The sequence below is a fragment of the Orcinus orca genome, chromosome 2, assembly GCF_937001465.1.
Source record: "Orcinus orca chromosome 2, mOrcOrc1.1, whole genome shotgun sequence".
Lineage (NCBI taxonomy): Eukaryota > Metazoa > Chordata > Mammalia > Artiodactyla > Delphinidae > Orcinus > Orcinus orca.
The window spans coordinates 138,102,153-138,125,645 of record NC_064560.1 but is presented as its reverse complement, the minus strand read 5'-3'; the positions used below and the strand labels follow the sequence as shown (position 1 = coordinate 138,125,645).

Here is a 23,493-nt window from a genome sequence, read left to right as displayed (position 1 = left end):
TTAAGCCATAAAGAAAGTTAACAATCCCTTAACTTATAACAACTTTGAAGTTTATTTTACAGCACTTTTATTGAGACATCATGTAACTATTGACCAGGACTGTTTACAAATGCAATGCTTGGCCTTTGAGACAATTAAAAACTTTTAAGTATCAATACTAAAATTTTACATCATTTGTTTAACTTAAGAAGTGTTATGATGTGTTATGATGGCTGAAAACTAACAGAAGAAAATCTAAAGCAAAAATATAATGATTTCCACAAAAACCATATATTCCTCCCTTATATGAAAGGGAGGGAGGGAAAAAGGAAGGAAGGAAAAAGAAAAGGAGGGGGAAAAAAGATGAGAGAAAGAAAAGGGGCAAGACAGACAAGAAAAATACTTTTATTTCCTGTTTGCAAAAAGGAGGGAAACTCTGAGGTCTCAGCAAACAATGTAATCAACTGAGTCAGTTTAAATTAAGGCATCTTCTTTACATGTTATTGAATCCCATCATGCCTTTCATATTGCCAGCAGCACCCTGTTGAAACTGCCTCATCATTGACTGAAGTCCTGCCATACCACCTAGAGTGAGAGTAGAATAAAATCAAATAATTATTAAACACAACTTGAAACATTTGTTACTTTTGCCTAATAAGTACTTGAACTTCTAAAAAAATATACTGGGTTCTGACTGCATCAGCCTTAAAGTACATAAAAATTTGTATTATAACCAGTATCCTCATCTATAAAAGAGAATGAATAACTTACCTCATCACATTATGAGAAATACATACTACATGAAGAGATCTCAGAACAGTACCTGTCACACAGTAGGGAGTCAGTAAATCTAAACAAAAATTTTTTTCCTGGGGAGTCTGAGTCTTATAAATAGTAATAATTTGGGGCAGGGATGGGGGGTAGTTATTTCATAGGACTTAAAGTAAGAAAACAATTCACCATTATTGAACATCTGTTCTATGCCCAGAACTGTACTAAATGCTTTCCTATCTATTAGCTCATTTAATCATCATAATTTCCTGACGAGCTATTGCCTGTGATTTTACAAAAGGGGAAAGTGAGGTTCAGAAAGTTTAAAGAACTTTTTATAGGTTACATGGTAAAAGTGGAACTGGGTTTTCAAAATCGTTATATAATTCCAAAGTCTAATCAATGAAACTATCCAGATTCTAAACTAAGGAAAAAGGTCACCAGAACAAGCATTAACAAAAGATGATTAAGTAGCTTGCTCAAAAATCACAAACAGCAGCAGAGGAGTAAATAAAACCTCAGCTTATACAGCACTGTTACAACCATTCAACTTAGAAGTTAGATGGCCCTTTTACTTAAATCATACATTGTTTGAACAGATTTTCATATCATAACAAAAGGCATATTAAAACTCAACCCTTATAAACTAAACCAATTTACCCATGTGATGAAGAACTCTAGGATCCATCATTTTGGCCATTTGTTGATTCAATTTTGCCATCTGTGACTGGCTCACATTCTTAGACATGTCACCACCTGAAGAAAAAAAGGTTTTGAGTCAATATAGACTGTAATATAATCAGGGTATCATAGAAATTGAGTAAATATAAAGAAAAAAACCTATAATCTTATCACTCTAACACAATTATTTCTATTTGTACATATTCCCCTTCTACTCTTTATCCCAATTTCATACATATTTTTGAGAAAGAACAAGTGAAACTCAATATTAAGGGACTTTCTTTTTTTAAAAAATTATTTTATTTATTTATTTTTGGCTGCGTTGGGTCTTCACTGCTGCGCTCGGGCTTTCTCTAGTTGCGGCGAGTGGAAGCTAGTCTTCGTTGCGGTGCATGGGCTTCTCATTGCAGTGGCTTCTCTTGTTGCGGAGCACGGGCTCTAGGCGCATGGGCACAGTAGTTGTGGCTCGCGGACTCTAGAGTGCAGGCTCAGTAGTTGTGGCGCACAGGCTTAGGTGCTCCGCGGCATGTGGGATCTTCCCGGACCAGGGCTCGAACCTGTGTCCCCTGCATTGGCAAGCGGATTCTTAACCACTGCACCACCAGGGAAGCCCTAAGGAACTTTCTTAAGGGCTACAATTTTTGTTAACATTTTTACTTATACCTGTGAATGAGCCACTATAAGCAAAACCATATCCAGTGGTTATTAATAGTAAGCTATAACAATTGTTTAATAGTGACATGGTAGAATGCTGAACAAAAAACTTTACAGATATGGGTTAATTGGGAAAGAGAGTGGATTACTGATAAATGGATATGAAAGAATGTGTCTGAGAGAACCTGAAGATGTGTATATCTAAGAAGCTATTATAAATAACAAAAAGCTTCAGAGAATAGAAAGAATAATGCTCCATTTATTAATGAATTTCTACACACTCAGTCGAAACTCCACAGTAAAAAGGCAGCCAATGAAAGAGATACACACTGGGGCAGAAGCGATAAGAGCATCCTTTAGAGAATAACTGCTGTGCTCTTAAGAGACAGAAAGCCAAAGACATCACTGATGCAATAGCAATGAATAAGTAGAGCTGCTTCAGCAAAACTATTTATTTCAAAGGAACATTAACTCTGGTACTTCTCAGGAACATTTGTGAAAATGCAAATCAAAGATGACCCTGATTCTCTGATCAAAGCTGGCTAATATGATTAAATTAAATGAATTAAGAACTATAAGATGTGTTTTTATAAAAGATGATAAAACCTGTAAAAAATGTTTCATAATTAATAAATTTGTGTAAGATGTGAATTTTACAACCACTGGTGATTTGTTGTAAGAGTTTTTGTCTCTGAGGACTTAAAACTTCGAAAAATTATTAAGACTTTGGTGTGACAAGGACGTGTACCATATCCACTGCCCACTTCATCTTGGTTGTGCCTTTATTGAGCAGTTAATGCTTAGACAAGATCTGACCAACAGATCTGCAGTAGTTCTATCAAGAACAGTCAGGGTCATTTGGGAAAGATGTTAAACTGACTTAATGTGTTTATAAATCACTATCTGAAATAATATGTGGTGTTAGGAATTATGACCAATTTTAAACTTGTTTGTCTAACTTTTCTCCCTTGTCACAAAAAAGAAAATAGGATATAGTAGGCAAGGAAAATAAGGAAACTGTCAAAGACAAAATGTGATAGGGCTTCTGGTGGCACAGTGGTTGAGAGTCCGCCTGCCGATGCAGGGGACACGGGTTTGTGCCCCAGTCCGGGAGGATCCCACATGCCGCGGAGCGGCTCGGCCCGTGAGCCATGGCCGCTGAGCCTGTGCGTCTGGAGCCTGTGCTCCGCAATGGGAGAGGCCACAACAGTGAGAGGCCCGCGTACCACAAAAAAAAATTTAAAAATAAAAAAAATTAAAAAACGTGATAAAAACTTATGTAAATACCCATCTTTTTTAAAGCTATTCAGTGGTATTATTCATCTTTGGAGCTTACCTAATCAATATTTCTTAAATAATAAATTCACCTTAATAGTGTTTATGATATAGAAAAAAACCTTAAAGAGAGGGCTAGGACAGTTGATTTTAACCCTTTGGAAAAACAAACTTACCTTTTTACCTTAGACAATACACAGCAAAATAAATTCTAGGTGGAATAAAGAGTAAAAACCTAAAAAAAAAACAACAAGTAGAAGAAAGTATAGGTGACTACTGTGGTATCAACATGGGGAAGGCTTTTATGAGTATAAAAGAAACCAAACCAAAAGGCCTGGCTGCATTAAAAATGAAAACTTCAGAGACTTCCCTGGTGGTCCAGTGGTTAAGAATCCGCCTTCCAAGGCAGGGGATGTGGGTTTGATCCCTGGTCGGAGAACTAAGATCCCACATGCTGTGGGGCAACTAAGCCTGCATGCTGCAACTACTGAGCCTGCGTGCTCTAGAGTCCGCGCGCCACAACAAAGAGCCTGTGTGCTGCAATGACAGACCCCGCATGTTTCAACGAAGATCCCGCATACCGCAACTAAGACCTGATGCAGCCAAATAAATAAGTTTGTTAATTAATTAAAAAAATTAAAACTTCATTTTTAATTAAAAATAAAAATGAACGGCAAATGAAATTTTGGGAAAAATATTTGCAGGTATAGTCCAAGAATTTTAAAGAGTTATTACAAAGCAATAAGGAAAAAAATAAAACAAATGGACAAGTAACCTAAGTAAGAGGGGATTCACCAATAAAATTCAAACCAATAAATGTACGAAGAAATGTTAAATGTGAGTAATCGAAAAAACATATTGAAAAACATTTGACCATTAAATTGGAAATACTGAATTATTACAAAACTTATTCTGCATCTACTATATTTATGATCAAAACAGACAAAATCCCTGGCCTCATGGAAGACTGCACAGAAACTGATACAGGAACTGATACTGATATGAAATCAGCCTAAACATCCAACAAAGATGCATTGTGCTAAACAAAGATACATGCGTAACTGGAATAGTACTCAGTGGTTAAAAGTTATATTCTGAAGAATATTTGACAATATGGAAAAAAAGTCATGATGTTTGAAAAGAAAAAGCACTAGTTATATCAAATGTTATTTGCAATAAGACCCATGGGATTCTCTGGGGAGTAAAGGTAATGGGTGTTTTAAATTTTTTTCTTATATTTCCTTATATTCTCTAAATTTTCTTTAATATATACTATAACGTCACAAAAATAAAGTCATTAAGTGTGATTTTTTTAAATATTAGCATTTATTACCTTGAATCTGAAAACAGATAAATCACAGATTGCATTATAAATCCTGGAAGTACTTGAATATAACATGAAATTCAGCAGTGTATTTTCTAATACTGGCAGTACTCCCTGGCTTTAATTTTTAGTTTCTCAACCTCTTTCTTTCCTTTCAGTGTGTCAACTAATGATGAGCTTGTTATTTTTCTTACCTTTGAAAAGTCCTTTGATACCTCCCATCTTTTTTACCATCTGTGCAAATTTGGTATATTGTGTCAAAAGTTCTTGTACATCTCTCGTTGACACACCTGATCCTCTTGCTACTCTTTGGATTCTTCCTGGTTGCTTACTGAAAACCTTGGCACCATCAGTACTGTCCAGTTCTGTAGGCAAGGGTCAATAACTTTCACGTACACACAATTAACATTCATTGTCAAAGCAGTTACATGCAAATATCTTACACACAGAAAATAAATACAGTGGTGAAACCACCAACCAGATTTAACAAATGTTGTTATCATCTGCTGTGTTTTCATCTGGTTTTTAAAAATTAAACATGGAATATATTCAAAAGAATATTTATAATATCCATAAGCTATAAAAACAATAAAACAAATACACATCTACTCACCCTACAGTTTAAGTAAAATAGAACATTGTGAAAATTTTTCTTTGAAAAAATTTTCTTTGTCCACCCTTTCTATATCTCATATCCAACTGCTCCTCAGAGTATATGCCAGAGGTATATTTCAAAGAGGAACAAAAGTGCTTACCTTAGCTCTAAATAACTATTATCCTTTAAATCATAAATTTAGGCATATAAGCAAGTAGAAGTAGGTAGGTTCTATCTATAATCAACAGAATAATTGTATATTTCCTATATAATCAAGTAATTACTACTAGTTTTTTAACGCCTTCTGTAACGTAAAGAATGAGTTAATTCCTTCCAGTGTTTTGATAACTCTTAGAATACGAGGTACATTTCTTATGGCATTAGTTGCATACAATCTCAGGAACAAAATTTCTATTATGTTTGCATTCTCTCCACAATATCCCCCAATAAGTGATCACCTAACTTTGATTTAACAACCCCAGGAGAGATGACCCACTATCCAAAATAAGTCAATCTATGCCATTCTAATACCCGTAATCATGGAAAATCTTTTCACATATTAAAATGAAATACGTTTGCCTGACATTCCTTCCTATTTTGCATAGATGTCTCCTTGCCAGGCATAAAGAATAAGGCTTTCAAGTTATTTGAGAGCCATGATGTCTCCTGTGAATTTTCTCCAGGTGACAAATATCCAACTCTTTTGACTGTTCCTCTTATAACATGGTTTAGCACCCCATTTACCACGCTGATTTCCTAACTACATTTTCTAATTTGTCTATGCCCTCTAAGCATATTGTCCAGAAGTGAACTGAAATCCAGGGGAAGACTAATTACTCATGTAATACAAATAAAGATCAAATTATCTCATAATAAACTTATAGTCTGTTAAAACCTCTAAATCCATTTCATAAATGCAGCTTTTAAGCTACATCTTCATAATAAAATATTTAGAAAATGTGTAACATATTCCTTCCAAGAGCTCAAATGGAGTGAGAGAAAGAAGACAGTGAATAACAGCACATCCTGGCAAGCAATAGGAGAGAGTTAAGCAAAAAGCAGAAGGGGACATAATTCAAAGAAGAAAGGAAGTCAGGAAAGGCTCCATGCTGGTGGTTTCTCTTTAACTGTGTAGTCCTGAAGGACAAGTATAAGTAAAGAAGAGGAAAGAGGGCTTCTCTGGTGGCGCAGTGGTTGAGAGTCTGCCTGCTGATGCAGGGGACACAGGTTCGTACCCTGGTCCGGGAAGATTCCACATGCCGCAGAGCGGCTGGGCCCGTGAGCCATGGCCGCTGAGCCTGCGCGTCCGGAGCCTGTGCTCCGCAACGGGAGAGGCCACAACAGTGAGAGGCCCGCATACCGCAAAAAAGAAAAAAAAAAAGAAGAGAAAAGAGCAAGGGATATTCTAGGAAGCAGAACATGGATTCCTAGAATAAATGAAACTAGTTTTGTGTAGAAGGAACAATGCATGGATAAGAGCTGAGAGATTTAGGAGATTATAAAAGTAAGTAAGGACAAAATTATAACAGAACTTGTACACCAGGCTTAGGAGTTGGGAATTCATCACGAAGACAACATAGAGCCACTGAAAGATTTCGATCCCAGAATTGTTATGTTTAGAAAGATTATTCTTGTGGCAGTGAGGAAGGCAGATTAAAAGAGTGAAAGGGCTTCCCTGGTGGCGCAGCGGTTGAGAGTCCGCCTGCCGATGCAGGGAACACGGGTTCGAGCCCTAGTCCGGGAAGATCCCACATGCCGCGGAGTGGCTGGGCCCGTGAGCCATGGCCGCTGAGCCTGCGCTTCACAACGGGAGAGGCCACGACAGTGAGAGGCCCGCGTACCACAAAAAAAAAAGAGTGAAAAAAGAGAAAGGGAAGTGTCAGGAGGCTACTGTAGCAATCCAGGTAAGGAATGATGAGTGTATGAACTAATTCAGGGGATACAGAGACAAAGAGGAAAGAGAAGATACGAGAAATACTTAGGAAGTATAACTCACTAAGTCTAAGGTGATGTTAAGGTTTCTGTATTGTACTTGAAGTGATGAAATACTGATACGAATGGACTGTGATAAGTTAAGTATGTATATATATTGTAATACCTAGAGCAACCACTAAGAAAACTACTCAAAGAAACATACTAAAAAACATACAGATACATTAAAATAGAATAATAAATAATGTTCAAACAATCCATAGGAAGATAGAAAAGAGAAAACGAACAAAAATCAGAGTGAACAAACAGAACAAAAGATAAAATGGCAGAACTTAAATCCTAATATATAAATAATATATCAGTTAAAAGATTATCAGAATTATTAAAAAAGAAAAAACATAACATGTTGTTAATATGAAACTCACTTCAAATATAATGATACAGGTAGGTTAAAGGTAAAAGGATAGAAAAAGATATATAATACAAACAACTAATTAAAAGAAAGCTGGAGTGGTTGCATTAATATCAGATAAAGTGGAGCAGGGCAAAGGAGAGCATTACATACATAATGATAAAAGGGTCAGGTCAATTCACTAGGAAGACATAACAATCCTAAATGTGTATGCACCCAACAAAAGAGCTTCAAAATACACGAAGCAAAACTGACACAACTGAAAGGAGAAAAGTTAGGCATCTCAATACCTCTATATCCATAATCAATAGAATGACTAGACAGTAAATCTAAGTTGACCCTAGTTTCTAGCTTGGGTAACTGAATAGATAGGTGGAAGTGTCACTCACCAAAGCAGAAGCACTACATTTTGGAACTGATGTACCTCAGAAAACTCTCAAACGTGTAACAGAGATGTCTGTCCACCATTCAGTGAGCACCTAGACAGGAAGTGATCCAGAGTATAGACTCTCAAGCCAGAAGCCCAGCCTCTCCATTCCCTAGCTAGTGACCTTTGGCAGATTACTCAACTTCCCTGTATCCTAATCTGTAACAGTTAGATTGGATTTTGACCCCAGAATTGTCCCTTAAGAGTTGTTGTGGGTTAAAATATGTAAAGTGCTCAGGACAGTACCTAGGGCAGAATAAACACTCTAGATATGGCTGCAGTTATTAATTCTACATTCAAAACTTTTTTTTTTTTTATTTTGCGGTACGCGGGCATCTCACTGTTGTGGCCTCTCCCATTGTGGAGCACAGGCTCCGGATGTGCAGGCTTAGTGGCCATGACTCACGGGTCCAGCCGCTCTGCAGCATGTGGGATCTTCCCGGACAGGGGCACGAACCAGTGTCCCCTGCATCGGCAGGCAGACTCTCAACCACTGCGCCACCAGGGAAGCCCTGCACAACTTTTAATAGTGTTGAAGATACACAGATGAGAGAGAAACATTATTTGGGTTACTATGAAGGCCTAGAGATCAGGAAAGACGTAGAGACTACAAAAAATAATCAGGTAGTAGACAAAGCATAGATGTGGATTAATTATTCAAAACTGAGCAGAATGATAAGAAACACTAGCTGAGGACAGAAAGCTGTAGCATATATTCATTTAAGAGGTTGGGTGAGGATGAGACCAGTGAAGGAGACTAAGTGAACAAGAAAGGTATGTGTAGTTCCCTGGTGGCCTAGTGGTTAGGATTCTGGGCTTTCACTGCCGTGGCCCCGGTTCAATCCCTGATCTGGGAACTGAGATCCTGCAAGCCAAACAGCACAGCCAAAAACACAAACAAACAAAACAAAACAAAACAAAACAAGCAAACAAAAAAAAAGAAACCAATAAAGGTAAGGGTAAAATGGAGAGATGGTATAATGGAAACCAAGAGAAAAAGGTGTTTAACATCCAATGTTGTAAAGGTCAAGAAAAAAACTGAAGAGTATCCATTAGAGTAGACCAGTGGAAGGTTATTGAAAATCTTTGTATGATCTATTTCACAGTAATGGTGGGGAGAGAAGTCAGATTTCAGTAGTTTGGGAACATAAACCATTCTTTTAAGAAGCTTGACTGAAAAGAGAGACAGAGTAAAAGCATGCGGGAGAAGTGAAGCCTAGAAAATGTGAAATTGTGAACTTAAGAAAGAATGTTTATATATTGATGGGGAAAAAAGTCAGTAGGTAAGGAGAGACTGCAGATATAGCAGAGGATTTTACTGATGGAGAGAGGTCCTTGAAAAGCTTTAAGAATGGTTTGTGGCTGTCACAATCTCATAGATAAATCAGCCAAAGGCTGAAAGAATTCAATGCCAAAAGCCTGTATTTCTTTGTAAATAAGAACAGAGATCAAGAGTAGAAGGCCTACAAAAGGGTGATAAATGTTTGGCATGCCTGCTGGGTTCAATCAGAAAGGGTGCTACAAATACTGGGAAAAAGATAAAGAAGTCATGGGTCTAGAGATATTCATGGGCTGAGGACCTGAAAGTACAGGAGAAAGGGATAATGTAGGATTAGAGATAGAGCAGTGTACTTGAGAAGACCAAACCTTGAGAGTTACAGAGCAAAGTAAGCTGGTAAACACTGCATAAACTATCTCTCTCTTACAGATTCCCAATTCATGTTAGCATATTAGAGCTCTGAGGAGACATACAATAAATAAACTTACTAGTGTTTTTTTTTTTAACTCAGCATTCCCCCAAATTTATTTGACTACAGAACTCCCCTTTTAAGTTATTTCTATCAACACCATAAAGAACTTGTGTTCTCTCCACAGAACTCATTTGGAGAAGCACTATACTAGACATTTCTCTCAATGAGGAGGTCAACCCAGTAATCCCAACCCTTTGAGCAAGAGCTTTCAAGGAGCTAGAAATCTCCCTAACAATCATCTTTCAGTCTAAATTTTCCCCATCTTGTCCACAAGAACATAGTTAAACTCTCAACTTACTGATATTCAGAACATTGTCCTCCAAGTCAAATAATCTACCACCTTACCTTGATCATTCATACTATCCATTATTGTCATTAATTTCTTTAGCCTGGCCATTGACTCTTGTTCATTTCCTTTGCTCATAAAATCTGTTCCGAAACCAGGGATCATCCCCTAAAAGATATATTAAACATAAAATCAATAATAGCTTGAGATTAATTGTTCAGAATGTTCACATTTAACTAATGGCTTTAATGTTAATACTAAGTTTTAAAAGTATCTATTTTTACCCAAATATTAAAATAATTAAAGCAAGTGTATCTGTTCTTAGAAATTTTAACAAAAACAAAAGAGGTTAGAAAAAAACTTTTTAGTATAACTAACCAAGATCTGACTGAAGGGGCCCATTTTCATGATATTTTGAAATTGTTCATACATGTCTCGCAACGTAAACTGACCTGAAATACAATATAAATGATGCAGATATATTAGAGAATGAACATTTCCAGTCAATAAAACCTAATGATTTTCCTTAATCATGGGCTCATCCTGAAGCACACTTATAAAATATCCAATCAATACATATTCACTGAGCAGTTACTACACACAAGATCACAGGATGAATACAGTGGAGACAGATAGATCCTATCCTAGAGAAGCTCATATTCTATCAGAGAAAATGGACATAAATACAGGAAATGTGAAAACAAAGGAGACAAACTATACCTACTAGGATAACTGAAATTAAAAAGTCTGACAACACAAGTTAAAGAGAATGTAGAACAAACAGAACTCTCATATACTGCTGATGAGAATTGTAAAATGGGCAAAAGCACTTTAGAAGATTACTTGGAGTTTCTTACACAGCTTAGCGGTCCATGAACTGGAAAATGGATAGACTCTGAATGAAATACTACTCTCAGCAATAAAAGAACAGGCTATGGGCTTCCCTGGTGGCACAGTGGTTAAGAATCCACCTGCCAATTCAGGGGACACGGGTTCAAGCCCTGGTCTGGGAAGATCCCACATGCCATGGAGCAACTGAGCCCAAGCACCACAACTACTGAGCCTGCACTCTAGAGCCTGCGAGCCACAACTACTGAGCCCACGGGCCGCAACTATTGAAGCCCAGGCGCGTAGAGCCCGTGCTCTGCAACAAGAGAAGCCAGCGCAATGAGAAGCCCATGCACTGGAACGAAGAGTAGCCCCCTCTCACCACAACTAGAGAAAGCCCGTGTGTAGTAACGAAGACCCAATGCAGCCAAAAGTAAATAAAATAAATAAATTAAAAAAAAAAAAAGAACAGGCTATAGGTAAGTACAACCACCTGGATGAATATCAAAAATATTATGCTGAGTCACAGAAACCATGTGGGAAAAAAGATACACTCTAGGATTCCTTGTAATATGAAGTATTTACTGGGAAGGGGAATAAGCAAACTTTCTAGAGTAATGGAAATATTCTATTTCCTGATGGAGTGTAGATTATTGTGCATTTGTCAAAGTTGATTGAATGATATTCTTAGAATCTGAGCATTTCATCATTATGTAAATTCAGTTAAGGAGAAAAACAGAAAGAACAAGACAAAGGAGAAAGATTATTTTCTATTTTTGTCCAAAGATATAAACAAAAATGGTGTTTGGTTTTAGGCATTCTGAATTTGAAGTAGCAGTACAATATCTTAAAAGAAATGTTATAGCCGGCAGCTAGAAATGCAAAATAAAACAGTGGTAGAGACGAGTAAGGCTAAAATACATATTATACAGAAATGACAACTGAAGCTATGATAAATATAAGAAATCCACTGTCATGGAACCCAAGTGAAGAGTGTGAAAATATAAAAGGCAGATAAAACTGTTAAATACTGGGAGCCAAGAGGAAAGAGAAAGGTCACTACATTTGGAAATCAGGAGGCCCTTGGTGATAACAGAAATGAGTAGAATGTTAGAAGCAGAAGCAAAATGCAGAGATATAAAGAGAGATCTAGGAGTCAGAAAGCAGACTGACTAGGAATATATTACCCAGTTTAGTGTGGTAGTAGCAGGGGGAAAGAATCAGGCAATAAAGGATAGATTCATTCATTCAACAAATATTTACTAAAGACTTACTAAGTGCCAGAAACTGTACTAGGTACGGTGAACATAAAAGAGGAAGAACACAGCTATGAAACCTACCTTCACTTTCCAGCAGGGAAGACAGACATCAAATCATTGTGATGACTCATACAGCAATTACAGGATCCAATGGAAACATACAGTAGGGGGTTCTAACTTAGTCTAAGGATAAGGTAGAATGTCCCTGAAGCACATTTAAGGAAAGACTTGAAGTATTAGTAGGAGTTAGCCGGTTTGGCTGGGATAAAGAAGGACAGAAGTAGGAAGAAGAGAGAATAACTACCTAACAGGCAGAGGGACCAGCAAGGGCAAAGGCAGAGACAGCAGCGTACATGTGAGAAACTGATAGAAATTCAGCATGACCAGCACACGGAATGCTAAAAACAATAGTGTCAAAACATGACTCGGAAGATGTGGGTTAGATAGTGGAGTCATTCAAAACTACTCTAAGGGAAATGGGAAGCTACTGAAAGATTTTAAGAAAGGTAATAGGATCAAATTTGCATTTCTGAAAGATCATTTCGGCTGAAGTATAAAAAACTGATCCAAGGGGAAGAGTCCAAAAAACTGGAATATCTGTTAAAAGACTCAGAATAAACAATCTAGATAAGAGATGAACTTGCATAGTTGCTGGGAAGTAGGGGATGGAATGGAGATAATTAGGAGGTAGAATCACTAGGACTAATGACTGATCGGAAAAGGACTGAGCAGAGTGAGGAAGAGATGAGTTGATGACAACATCCAAGTTTCTGACTTTGGCAACAAGACAAATGATGTTAAATTCATAGATGATAACACTGGGGTGGGAGGTTAGGATGGGAAGACAAGGATAAACTGAACTAAATGTCTAAGGAAGATCTAAGCATCTAAACATACAGATATGAGTCTGAAGCTCCAGAGAAAGAAGATGGCCTAGAATGACCCCTGGAAAACATCAACATTTGAGAAGTAAAGGCATAGGCACCTGACAATATGAATGAGAAGGAGCAAAGAGGCAGGATAGTATGTGGCCATGGAAATTAAGAGTAATACCATTTTGAGAAAAACAGAAATGGTCAATAATATGTTAAATGCTTCTGACATGCTGGACATTTTACATATATCAGCTAATTTAATCTTCACGACTCTATGAAGAAGATAGTATTATCTACTTTTTACACATAAGAAAATTGAGGTTAAGTAATTTGAACACGATTTTTTTCAATTAAATTAATTAATTAATTTGGCTTCACCCCGCGGCATGTGGAACTCCCCAGACCAGGGATTGAACTCGCACCCCCTGCAGTGGCAGCGTGGAGTCTTAACCACTGGACCACCAGGGTAGTCCGAGGTTAAGTAATTTGAAAAAGTCACATGTTAGATTAAAAAACTTGAGCTCTTAATCACATTTCGATAGGAGTTGACTTCAATGTGGAGTAAAGAAAACGTGTGGGTATTTAATCTCATTCTTTTAAATTTCTTTTTATATGTTTTATTACATATAAATATAAAATTTATAAGTAAACAAACAAATCAGAAGAGAGTATTCTAACATACTTTTAACCTGTTTTACTCCAAGGAACCCAATGAAAGCTTCAATTTTAATCTTAATGCAATTTGATTACAAGAAAGAAAATAAAAACACTCCATTCTACAATTGCTTAGATGCCTGAGATTTAAAATGATTTATATATAAATCTAAAACAGTAAACATTTGAAGAATTGACTTTAATGGATGTATCATTTCAAACAAATTATAGCTTTATCAAAAGAAATCCAGGTAAGTCATCTGAGATCAAATGCTTTTTGCTACTCATATACCATGTTTCAACTTCTCTATAAGTGCTTCATTGTCATCCAACTTCAACTCGTTGACTTTATCTATCAGTCCTTCAATGTCACCCATACCTATAAGACCCAAAAAAGTAAAATTAATAACCAATAGTGTATCTGTTTTACATTATGCAAAATGCATGCACGTACATAATAAGCCTGTGAGATAGGCACTTCACAGGTGAAAAACTGAAGCTGGAGAGGTTAAGTGACAAAGCAGGAACTGCAGCCCAGGGTTTAATTCCAAATTCCATGCTCTCAAACACCTGGAGACATTATGAAAGTTTTGCTGCCATTATCACTGCTATTACTACAACCACATGCTTCTGTATTGAGCTCTAAAACTTTTCCAAGGAACTTTCCATCTAATAGCTCATTTTACCACTCTAACTACAGGAAGCAGATAACCACCATCCTTAGTTTGCAGGTAAAGAAGATAAATCATAGAAGAAAATTATTTTCCTGAGCTAGTTAGCGAGAGGGCAGAATTAAAATCCTAATCTGTCCTAAAAATTCATACTATTTCTTGAAGGTTTTTCTATATCCCCACCACTGTACACACCAAGAAGTTTGCTGATGAAAGGCTGTGTTTTGAAAGGTTCAAAGTCATCTATATGTTCCCCTGTACCAATGAAAATAATTGGACTTTTTGTGGCAGCAACTCTGCAAAGAAAAAGAAAACACAAAATAACCTCAAAAAGGAAAACAAATTTCTAGAAGATTTTAAAGGTAATTAGACAAAGGTACATAGCTCAAGTTTCTTTTCACTAGCTAAAGGAGAACTGTATCAGAGGTACTCCAAAATTCTGTTTCTATTTAAACATCTTTTACAGACCATACTAGGTCCACCATTGGAATATATTTTAAATGATTAATAAGAAAGCCATAAATACACACACACACACACACACACACACACACACACACACACACTAAGCCCAAGACACGGGACAATAACATCAATGATACTTACGCACTGAGTGCACCACCTCCTTTTGCATGACCATCAAGTTTTGTCACTATTACTGAGGCTACATCTACTTTATCTTTAAAAGCCTTAGCCTGGGCTTCACAAGCCTGCCCAATGGAGGCATCCATCACATAAACAATGTTATCGGGTTGCTAGAAAATTTAAATAGAAAAGATATATATTTTTACTGACCTTAAGCAAATTTCATCATTAGAAGCTATAAAAAATATTTATTATAATTATTCAATCAATCAGTATTTACTGAGGGAGTACTATGTATTGGGCACCATTTATGTCCTCAGTCAAAGAGATGAATAAGAAAATCCTTATCCTTGTGGGACCTACATTCTAATCACTGGAGACAGATAAAAAAATAGGCAAATAAAAAAAATTTAAAAAAAGGCAAATAAACATTTCAGATGTACAACAATTAAAATGGAACAGAGAAAATCAGTTCTGAGGTGTGAGAGGTTTCTTTCTGTAGGGTGGTCAGGGAAGACCTGTCTGGAGGTAACATTTGAGCTGAGGCCTGAATAAAGAGGAAAAAGTTAAGCAATGATCTAGAGGAATCACACTCTAGACAAATGCAATAGCAACAGTAAATCAGAGAAAAAAAGTAGAAGAGTGTGCACTGAAAGCAAAATAAATAAAGGACAGATGAGAATATTTCCCTTAGGTCTGCTCACCTAGGTCAAAATAATGGCACAGCTAAACAAAACAAAACAATGTATTAGTATTAATCATTAACCAAAGAATTACTGCCAACACCTCAATGGCAAAACATGGGTTCATAATATGTGCTATAGATTACCTATAAACCACTTCTTCTTCCCGTTATTTCCATCACAATTTTAAAGAGACACTAAATGATTATTAATATTTTTAAATGCTTCATTTTAAAAATCTTTCAAAATTCACCTAAAGCAAATGTTTTTAATTTAATTTAAATAATTTACAGAAAGGAAATTCAACAGCTATTAAAGGTTCTCATTTTTTTTTGCTTGTTACTTTTTCTTATACATACTAATAAGATGATTAAGTGAGAAAGGAAATATTTCAATACTCATGAAAATTTCATATTAATGTACAGAAGATTAAGTCCTTATCATACAGACAAAGGAGCCCAAAATAAAAATATATTACTTGGAATCTTTCTTACAGGCAAAAAATAATTTATATGGTTCATAAACTCAATCAGGATTTATAATTAATTTAACCAAAGTCTTAATAATGTTGTTAAATTAAGCTACTTACTATAGCATTAGCAACTTGAAGCATTTCTTCAAACAAAGAGTCTTCTTGTTTATGGCGGCCACTTGTATCAACAATAATAATTTCAAAATTTTCATTTTTGAATTTCTCCACTCCTTCAGAGGCAATGATGACAGGATCCATTTCTGTATAGCTATTTAACATGGAAAAATGACTTAGCAGCAAAACTTCCAAATACGAAAAATTTGGAAACTGTTAGTGCACCCTTAATCTACTCTGAAAAAGTCATAATGATCACAATTTCAATTTAGAAGTATAAAATCTAATAAGTATTAAATATAACAACCCACTTCTAGAGCAGCATGAAGCAGTAATCAGTTTTCCAATTACAAAATCCTGTATGATTTTTTTAAATAAATTTATTTAAAAACAATAAATAGCCCCCATATTTATTTATTTATTTATTATTGGCTGCGTTGGGTCTCGGTTGCTCTGCGCAGGCTTTCTCTAGTTGCAGTGAGAGGGGGCTACTCTTCGTTTCGGTGCGCGGGCTTCTCACTGTGGTGGCTTCTCTTGTTGTGGAGCACGGGCTCTAGGCATGCAGGCTTCAGTAGTTGTGGCACACGGGCTTCAGCAGTTGTGGCGCACGGGCTTAGTTGTTCCATGGCATGTGGGATCTTCCCGGACCAGGGCTCGAAACCATGTCCCCTACTTTGGCAGGCAGATTCTTAAACACTGCGCCACCAGGGAAGCCCAAAATCCTGTATGATTCTGCTGCGTATCTTTTCTGAATGAGCTGTGAATTCCTCAATTTTTTTTACATTTTCTTTAATAACTGAACTTGTATTACATAGTGTTTTAAACATGCTTTTCCACTTAACACCCTTTCATAAGCAATGTTTTAAACATCTTTATTGGAGTATAATTGCTTTACAATGGTGTGTTATTTACTGCTGTATAGCAAAGTGAATCAGCTATACGTATACATATATCCCCATATCCCCTCCTTCTTGCCTCTCCCTCCCACCCTCCCTATCCCACCAATCTAGGTGGTCACAAAACACGGAGCTGATCTCCCTGTGCTATGCAGCTGCTTCCCACTAGCTATCTATTTTACATTTGGTAGTGTACATATGTCAACGCCACCCTCTCACTTCGTCCCAGCTTACCCTTCCCCCGCCCCATGTCCTCAAGTCGATTCTCTACGTCTGCATCTTTACTCCTGTCCTGCCCCTAGGTTCATCAGAACCTTTTTTTTCTTTTTAGATTCCATGTATCTGTGTTAGCATACGGTATGTTTTTCTCTGAGTTACCTCACTCTGTATGACAGACTCTAGGTCCATTCACCTCACTACAAATAACTCAATTTCATTTCTTTTTAAGGCTGAGTAACATTCCATTGTATATATGCGCCACATCTTCTTTATCCATTCATCTGTCGATGGACACTTAGGTTGCTTCCATGTCCTGGCTACTGTAAACAGTGCTACAATGAACACGGGTACATGTGTCTTTTTGAATTATGGTTTTCTCAGGGTATATGCCCAGTAGTGGGATTGATGGGTCATATGGTGGTTCTACTTTTATATCTTTAAGGAACCTCCATACTGTTCTCCATAGTGGATGTATCAATTTACATTCCCACCAAGAGTGCAGGAGGGTTCCCTTTTCTCCACTCCCTCTCCAGCACTGATTGTAGATTTTTTGATGATGGCCATTCTGACTGGTGTGAGGTGATACCTCACTGTAGTTTTTTTTTTTTTTTTTTTACATCTTTATTGGAGTATAATTGCTTTACAATGGTGTGTTAGTTTCTGCTTTATAACGAAGTGAATCAGTTATACATATATATATGTTCCCATATCTCTTCCCTCTTGCGTCTCCCTCCCTCCCACCCTCCCTATCCCACCCCTCTAGGCGGTCACAAAGCACCGAGCTGATCTCCCTGTGCTATGCGGCTGCTTCCCACTAGCTATCTATTTTACGTTTGGTAGTGTATATATGTCCATGCCACTCTCTCAGTTTGTCACAGCTTACCCTTCCCCCTCCCCATATCCTCAAGTCTGTTCTGTAGTAGGTCTGTGTATTTATTCCTGTCTTACCCCTAGGTTCTTCATGACATTTTTTTTTCTTAAATTCCATATATGTGTGTTAGCATACAGTATTTGTCTTTCTCTTTCTGACTTACTTGCAAAGGATTAATCTCCAAAATTTATAAGCAGCTCATGCAGCTCAATAACAAAAAAACAACCCAATCCAAAAATGGGCAGAAGACCTCATTGTAGTTTTGATTTGCATTTCTCTAATGATTAGAAATGTTGAGCATCCTTTCATATGTTTGTTGGCAATCTGTGTATCTTCTTTGGAGAAATGTATTTTTAGGCCTTCTGCCCATTTTTTGATTGGATTGTTTGTTCTTTTGATATTGAGCTCCATGAGCTGTTTGTATGTTTTGGAGATTAATCCTTTATCCATTGCTTCGCTTGCAAGTATTTTCTCCCATTCTGAGGGTTGTCTTTTCACCTCCTTTATGATGTCCTTTGCTGTGAAAAGCTTTTACGTTTCATTAGGTCCCATTTGTTTATTTTTATTTTTATTTCCATTTCTCTAGGAGGTAGGTCAAATAGGATTTTGCTGTGATTTATGTCATAGAGTGTTCTGCCTATGTTTTCCTCTAAGAGTTTACATTTAGGTCTTTAATACATTTTGAGTTTATTTTTGTGTATAGTGTTAGGAAGTGTTCTAATTTCATTCTTTTACATGTACCTGTCCAGTTTTCCCAGCACCACTTATTGAAGAGGCTGTCTTTTCTCCATTGTATATTCTTGCCTCCTTTATCGTAGATAAAGTGACCATATGTGCGTGGGTTTAACTCTGGGCTTTCTATCCTGTTCCACTGATCTATATTTCTGTTTTTTCTGCCAGTACCATACTGTCTTGATTACTGTAGCTTTGCAGTACAGTGTGAACTCAGGGAGCCTGATTCCTTCAGCTCCGTTTTTCTTTCTCAAGATTGCTTTGGCTATTCAGGGTCTTTTGTGTTTCCATACAAATTGTGAAATTTTTTCTTCAAGTTCTGCGAAAAATGCTGTTGGTAGTTTGATAGGAATTGCACTGAATCTGTAGATTGCTTTGGGTACTATAGTCATTTTCACAATGTTGATTCTTCCAATCCAAGAACATGGTATATCTCTGCATCTGTTTGTATCGTCTTTAATTTCTTTCAAAAGTGCCTTATAGTTTTCTGTATACAGGTCTTTTGTCTCCTTAGGTAGGTTTATTCCTAGGTATTTTATTCTTTTTGTTGCAATGGTAAATTGGAGTGTTTCCTTAATTTCTCTTTCAGATTTTTCATCATTAGTGTATAGGAATGCAAGAGATTTCTGTGCATTAATTTTGTGTCCTGCTACTTTAGCAAATTCATTGATTAGCTCCAGCAATTTTCTGGTAGCATTTTTAGGATTCTCTATGTATAGTATCATGCCATTTGCAAGCAGTGAGTTTTACTTCTTTTCCAATTTGGATTCCTTTTATTTCTTTTTCTCCTGATTGCCGTGGCTAAAACTTCCAAAAGTATGTTAAATAATAGTGGTGAGAGTGGGCAACCTTGTCTTGTTCCTGATCTTAGAGGAAATCATTTCAGTTTTTCGTCATTGAGAATAATGTTGGCTGTGGGTTTGTCATATATGGCCTTTATTATGTTGAGGTAGGTTCCCTCTATGCCTATTTCCTGGGGAGTTTTTATCATAAATGGGTGTTGAATTTTGTCGAAAGCTTTTTCTGCATCTATTGAGATGATCATATGGTTTTTATCCTTCAATTTGTTAATATGGTATATCACAGATTGATTTGTATATATTGAAGAATCCTTGCATTCCTGGGTTAAACCCCACTTGATCATGGTGTATGATTCTTTTAATGTGTTGTTGGATTCTGTTTGCTAGTATTTTGTTGAGGATTTTTGCATCTATGTTCATCAGTGATACCGGCCTGTAGTTTTCTTTTTTTGTGACACCTTTGTCTGCTTTTGGTATCAGGGTGATGGTGGCCTCGAAGAATGAGTTTAGGATTGTTCCTCCCTCTGCTATATTTTGGAAGAGTTTGAGAAGGAGAGGTGTTAGCTCTTCTCTAAATGTTTGATAGATTTCGCCTGTGAAGCCATCTGGTCCTGGACTTTTGTTTGTTGGAAGATTTTTTAAAATATAAATTTATTTATTTATTTATTTTTGGCTGCATGCGGGCTTTCTCTAGTTGCAGTGAGCGGGGGCTACTCTTTGTTGCGGTGCGTGGGCTTCTCATTGCAGTGGCTTCTCTTGTGCAGCACAGGCTCTAGGCGCGTAGGCTTCAGTAGTTGTGGCACGTGGGCTCAGTAGTTGTGGCTCGTGAGCTCTAGAGTGCAGGCTCAGTAGTTGTGGAGCACGGGCTTAGTTGCTCTGCAGCATATGGGGTCTTCCTGGACCAGGGCTTGAACCCGTGTCCCCTGCATTGGCAGGCAGATTTTTAACCACTGCGCCACCAGCGAAGTTCCTTTGTTGGAAGATTTTTAATCACAGTTTCAATTTCAGTGCTTGTGACTGGTCTGTTTACATTTTCTATTTCTTCCTGGTTCAGTCTTGGAAGGTTGTACTTTTCTAAGAATTTGTCCATTTCTTCCAGGTTGTCCATTTTATTGGCATGTAGTTCCTTGTAGTAATCTCTCATGATCCTTTGTATTTCTGCAGTATCAGTTGTTACTTCTCCTTTTTCACTTCTAATTCTGGTTATTTGAGTCTTCTCCCTTTTCTTCTTCATGAGTCTGCCTAATGGTTTATCAATTTTATTTATGTTCTCAAAGAACCAAGTTTTAGTTTTATTGATCTTTGCTATCATTTCCTTCATTTCTTTTTCATTTATTTCTAATCTGATCTTTATGATTTCTTTCCTTCTGCTAACTTTGGTTTTTTGTTGTTGTTCTTCTTCTTTCTCTAATTGCTTTAGGTGTAAGGTTAGGTTGTTTATTTGAGATGTTTCTTGTTTCTTGAGGTAGGATTGTATTGCTAAAAACTTCCCTCTTAGATCTGCTTTTGCTGCATCCCATAGGCTTTGGGTTGTCCTGTTTTCATTGTCATTTATTTCTAGGTAGTTTTTTATTTCCTCTTTGATTTCTTCAGTGATCTCTTGGTTATTTCGTAGCGTACTGTTTAGCCTCCATGTGTTTGTATTTTTTACAGATCTTTTCCTGTAATTGATATCTAGTCTCATAGCATTGTGGTGGGAAAAGATACTTATATGATTTCAATTTTCTTAAATTTACCAAGGCTTGATTTGTGACCCAAGATATGATCTATCCTGGAGAATGTTCCATAAGCACTTGAGAAGTGTATTTGTTGTTTTTGGATGGAATGTTCTAAAAATATCAATTAAGTCCATCTTGTCTAATGTGTCATTTAAAGCTTGTGTCTCCTTATTTATTTTCCTTTTGGATGATCTGTCCTTTGGTGAATGTGGGGTGTTAAAGTCCCCTACTATTATCATGTTACTGTCGATTTCTCCTTTTGTGGCTGTTAGCATTTGCCTTACGTATTGAGAGGATCCTATGTTGGGTGCATAAATATTTACATTTGTCATACCTTCTTCTTGGATTGATCCCTTGATCATTATGTAGTGTCTTCTTTTTCTCTTGTAATAGTCATTTTTAAGTCTATTTTTCCTGATATGAGAATTGCTACTCTAGCTTTCTTTTGATTTCCATTTGCATGGAGTATCTCTTTCCATCCCCTCACTTTCAGTCTGTATGTGTCCCTAGGTCTGAAGTGGGTCTCTTGTAGACAGTATATATATGGGTCTTGTTTTTGCATCCATTTAGCCAGTCTATGTCTTTTGGTTGGAGCATTTAATCCATTTACATTTAAGGTAATTATTGATATGTATGTTACTATTACCATTTTTTTAAGTGTTTTGGGTTTGTTTTTGTTGGTCATTTCCTTCTCTTGTGTTTCCTGCCTAGAGAAGTTTTTAGCATTTGTTGTAAAGCTGGTTTAGTGGTGCTGAATTCTCTTAACTTTTGCTTGTCTGTAAAGGTTTTAATTTCTCAGTCAAATCTGAATGAGACTCTTGCTGGGTAGAGTAATCTTGGTTGTAGGTTTTTCCCTTTCATCACTTTAAAAATGTCCTGCCAGTCCTTTCTGGCTTGCAGAGTTTCTGCTGAAAGATCAGCTGTTAACCTTACAGGGATTCCCTTGTATATTATTTGTTGATTTTCCCTTGCTGCTTTTTTTGTGTGTGTGTGGTACACGGGCCTCTCACTGTTGTGGCCTCTCCCGTTGCGGAGCACAGGCTCCGGACGCGCAGTTGCAGCGGCCATGGCTCACGGGCCCAGCCGCTCCGCGGCATGTGGGATCCTCCCGGACTGGGGCACGAACCCATGTCCCCTGCATCGGCAGGCGGACTCTCAACCACTGCGCCATCAGGGAAGCCCCTCCCTTGCTGCTTTTAATATTTTTTCTTTGTATTTAATTTTTGATAGTTTGATTAATATGTGTCTTTGTGTGTTTCTCCTTGGGTTCATTCTGTATGGGACTCTCTGCACTTCCTGGACTTGATTGACTAATTTCCCATGTTAGGAAGTTTTCAACTATAATCTCGTCAAATATTTTCTCAGTCCCTTTCTTTTTCTCTTCTTCTTCTGGGACCCCAATAATTCGAATGTTGTTGTGTTTAATGTTGTCCCAGAGGTCTCTGAGACTGTCCTGAATTCTTTTCATTTTTTTTTCTTTATTCTGCTCTATGGAAGTTATTTCCACTATTTTATCTTCCAGGTCACTTATCCGCTCTTCTGCCTCAGTTATTCTGCTATTGATTCCTTCTGGAGAATTTTTAACTTCATTTATTGTGTTGTTCATCATTGTTTGCTCTTTAGTTCTTCTAGGTCCTTGTTAAACGTTTCTTGTATTTTCTCCATTCTGTTTCCAAGATTTTGGATCATCTTTACTATCATTACTCTGAATTCTTCTTCAGGTAGACTGTCTATTTCCTCTTCATTTGTTAGGTTTGGTGGGTTTTTACCTTGCTCCTTCATCTGCTGCATATTTCTCTGTCTTCTCATTTTGCTTAACTTACTGTATTTGGGGATATATCTTGGCAATTATAAATAATGCTGCTATGAACACTGGGGTACATGTATCTTTTCGAATTAGTGGGGTTTTTTTTCGAATGTATACCCAGGAGTGGAACTTCTGGGTCATATGGTAGTTCTACTTTTAGTTTGTTTTGTTTTGTTTTGTTTTCAGTACGTGGGCCTCTCACGTGGGCCTCTCACGTGGCTC

At 37.0% G+C, this 23,493-nt stretch overlaps 1 protein-coding gene across 2 annotated transcripts in view; it reads right to left on the bottom strand.

The window, feature by feature from the left end:
- Positions 1 to 368: 368 nt before the first annotated feature.
- The window catches only part of SRP54 (signal recognition particle 54), a 44,564-nt gene continuing 21,439 nt past the window's right edge, over positions 369 to 23,493 (bottom strand). For both annotated transcript variants that reach the window (XM_004269962.3, XM_033428361.2), the window contains 9 exons: positions 16,232 to 16,382; positions 14,981 to 15,129; positions 14,570 to 14,670; positions 13,996 to 14,082; positions 10,466 to 10,539; positions 10,147 to 10,255; positions 4,879 to 5,049; positions 1,411 to 1,506; positions 369 to 564 (listed from right to left, as the gene is read on the bottom strand). In XM_004269962.3, coding sequence (XP_004270010.1) covers positions 473 to 564; positions 1,411 to 1,506; positions 4,879 to 5,049; positions 10,147 to 10,255; positions 10,466 to 10,539; positions 13,996 to 14,082; positions 14,570 to 14,670; positions 14,981 to 15,129; positions 16,232 to 16,382 — 1,030 coding nt within the window. In that variant the 3' untranslated portion in view covers positions 369 to 472. The remainder of the gene's footprint in view (positions 565 to 1,410; positions 1,507 to 4,878; positions 5,050 to 10,146; positions 10,256 to 10,465; positions 10,540 to 13,995; positions 14,083 to 14,569; positions 14,671 to 14,980; positions 15,130 to 16,231; positions 16,383 to 23,493) is intronic.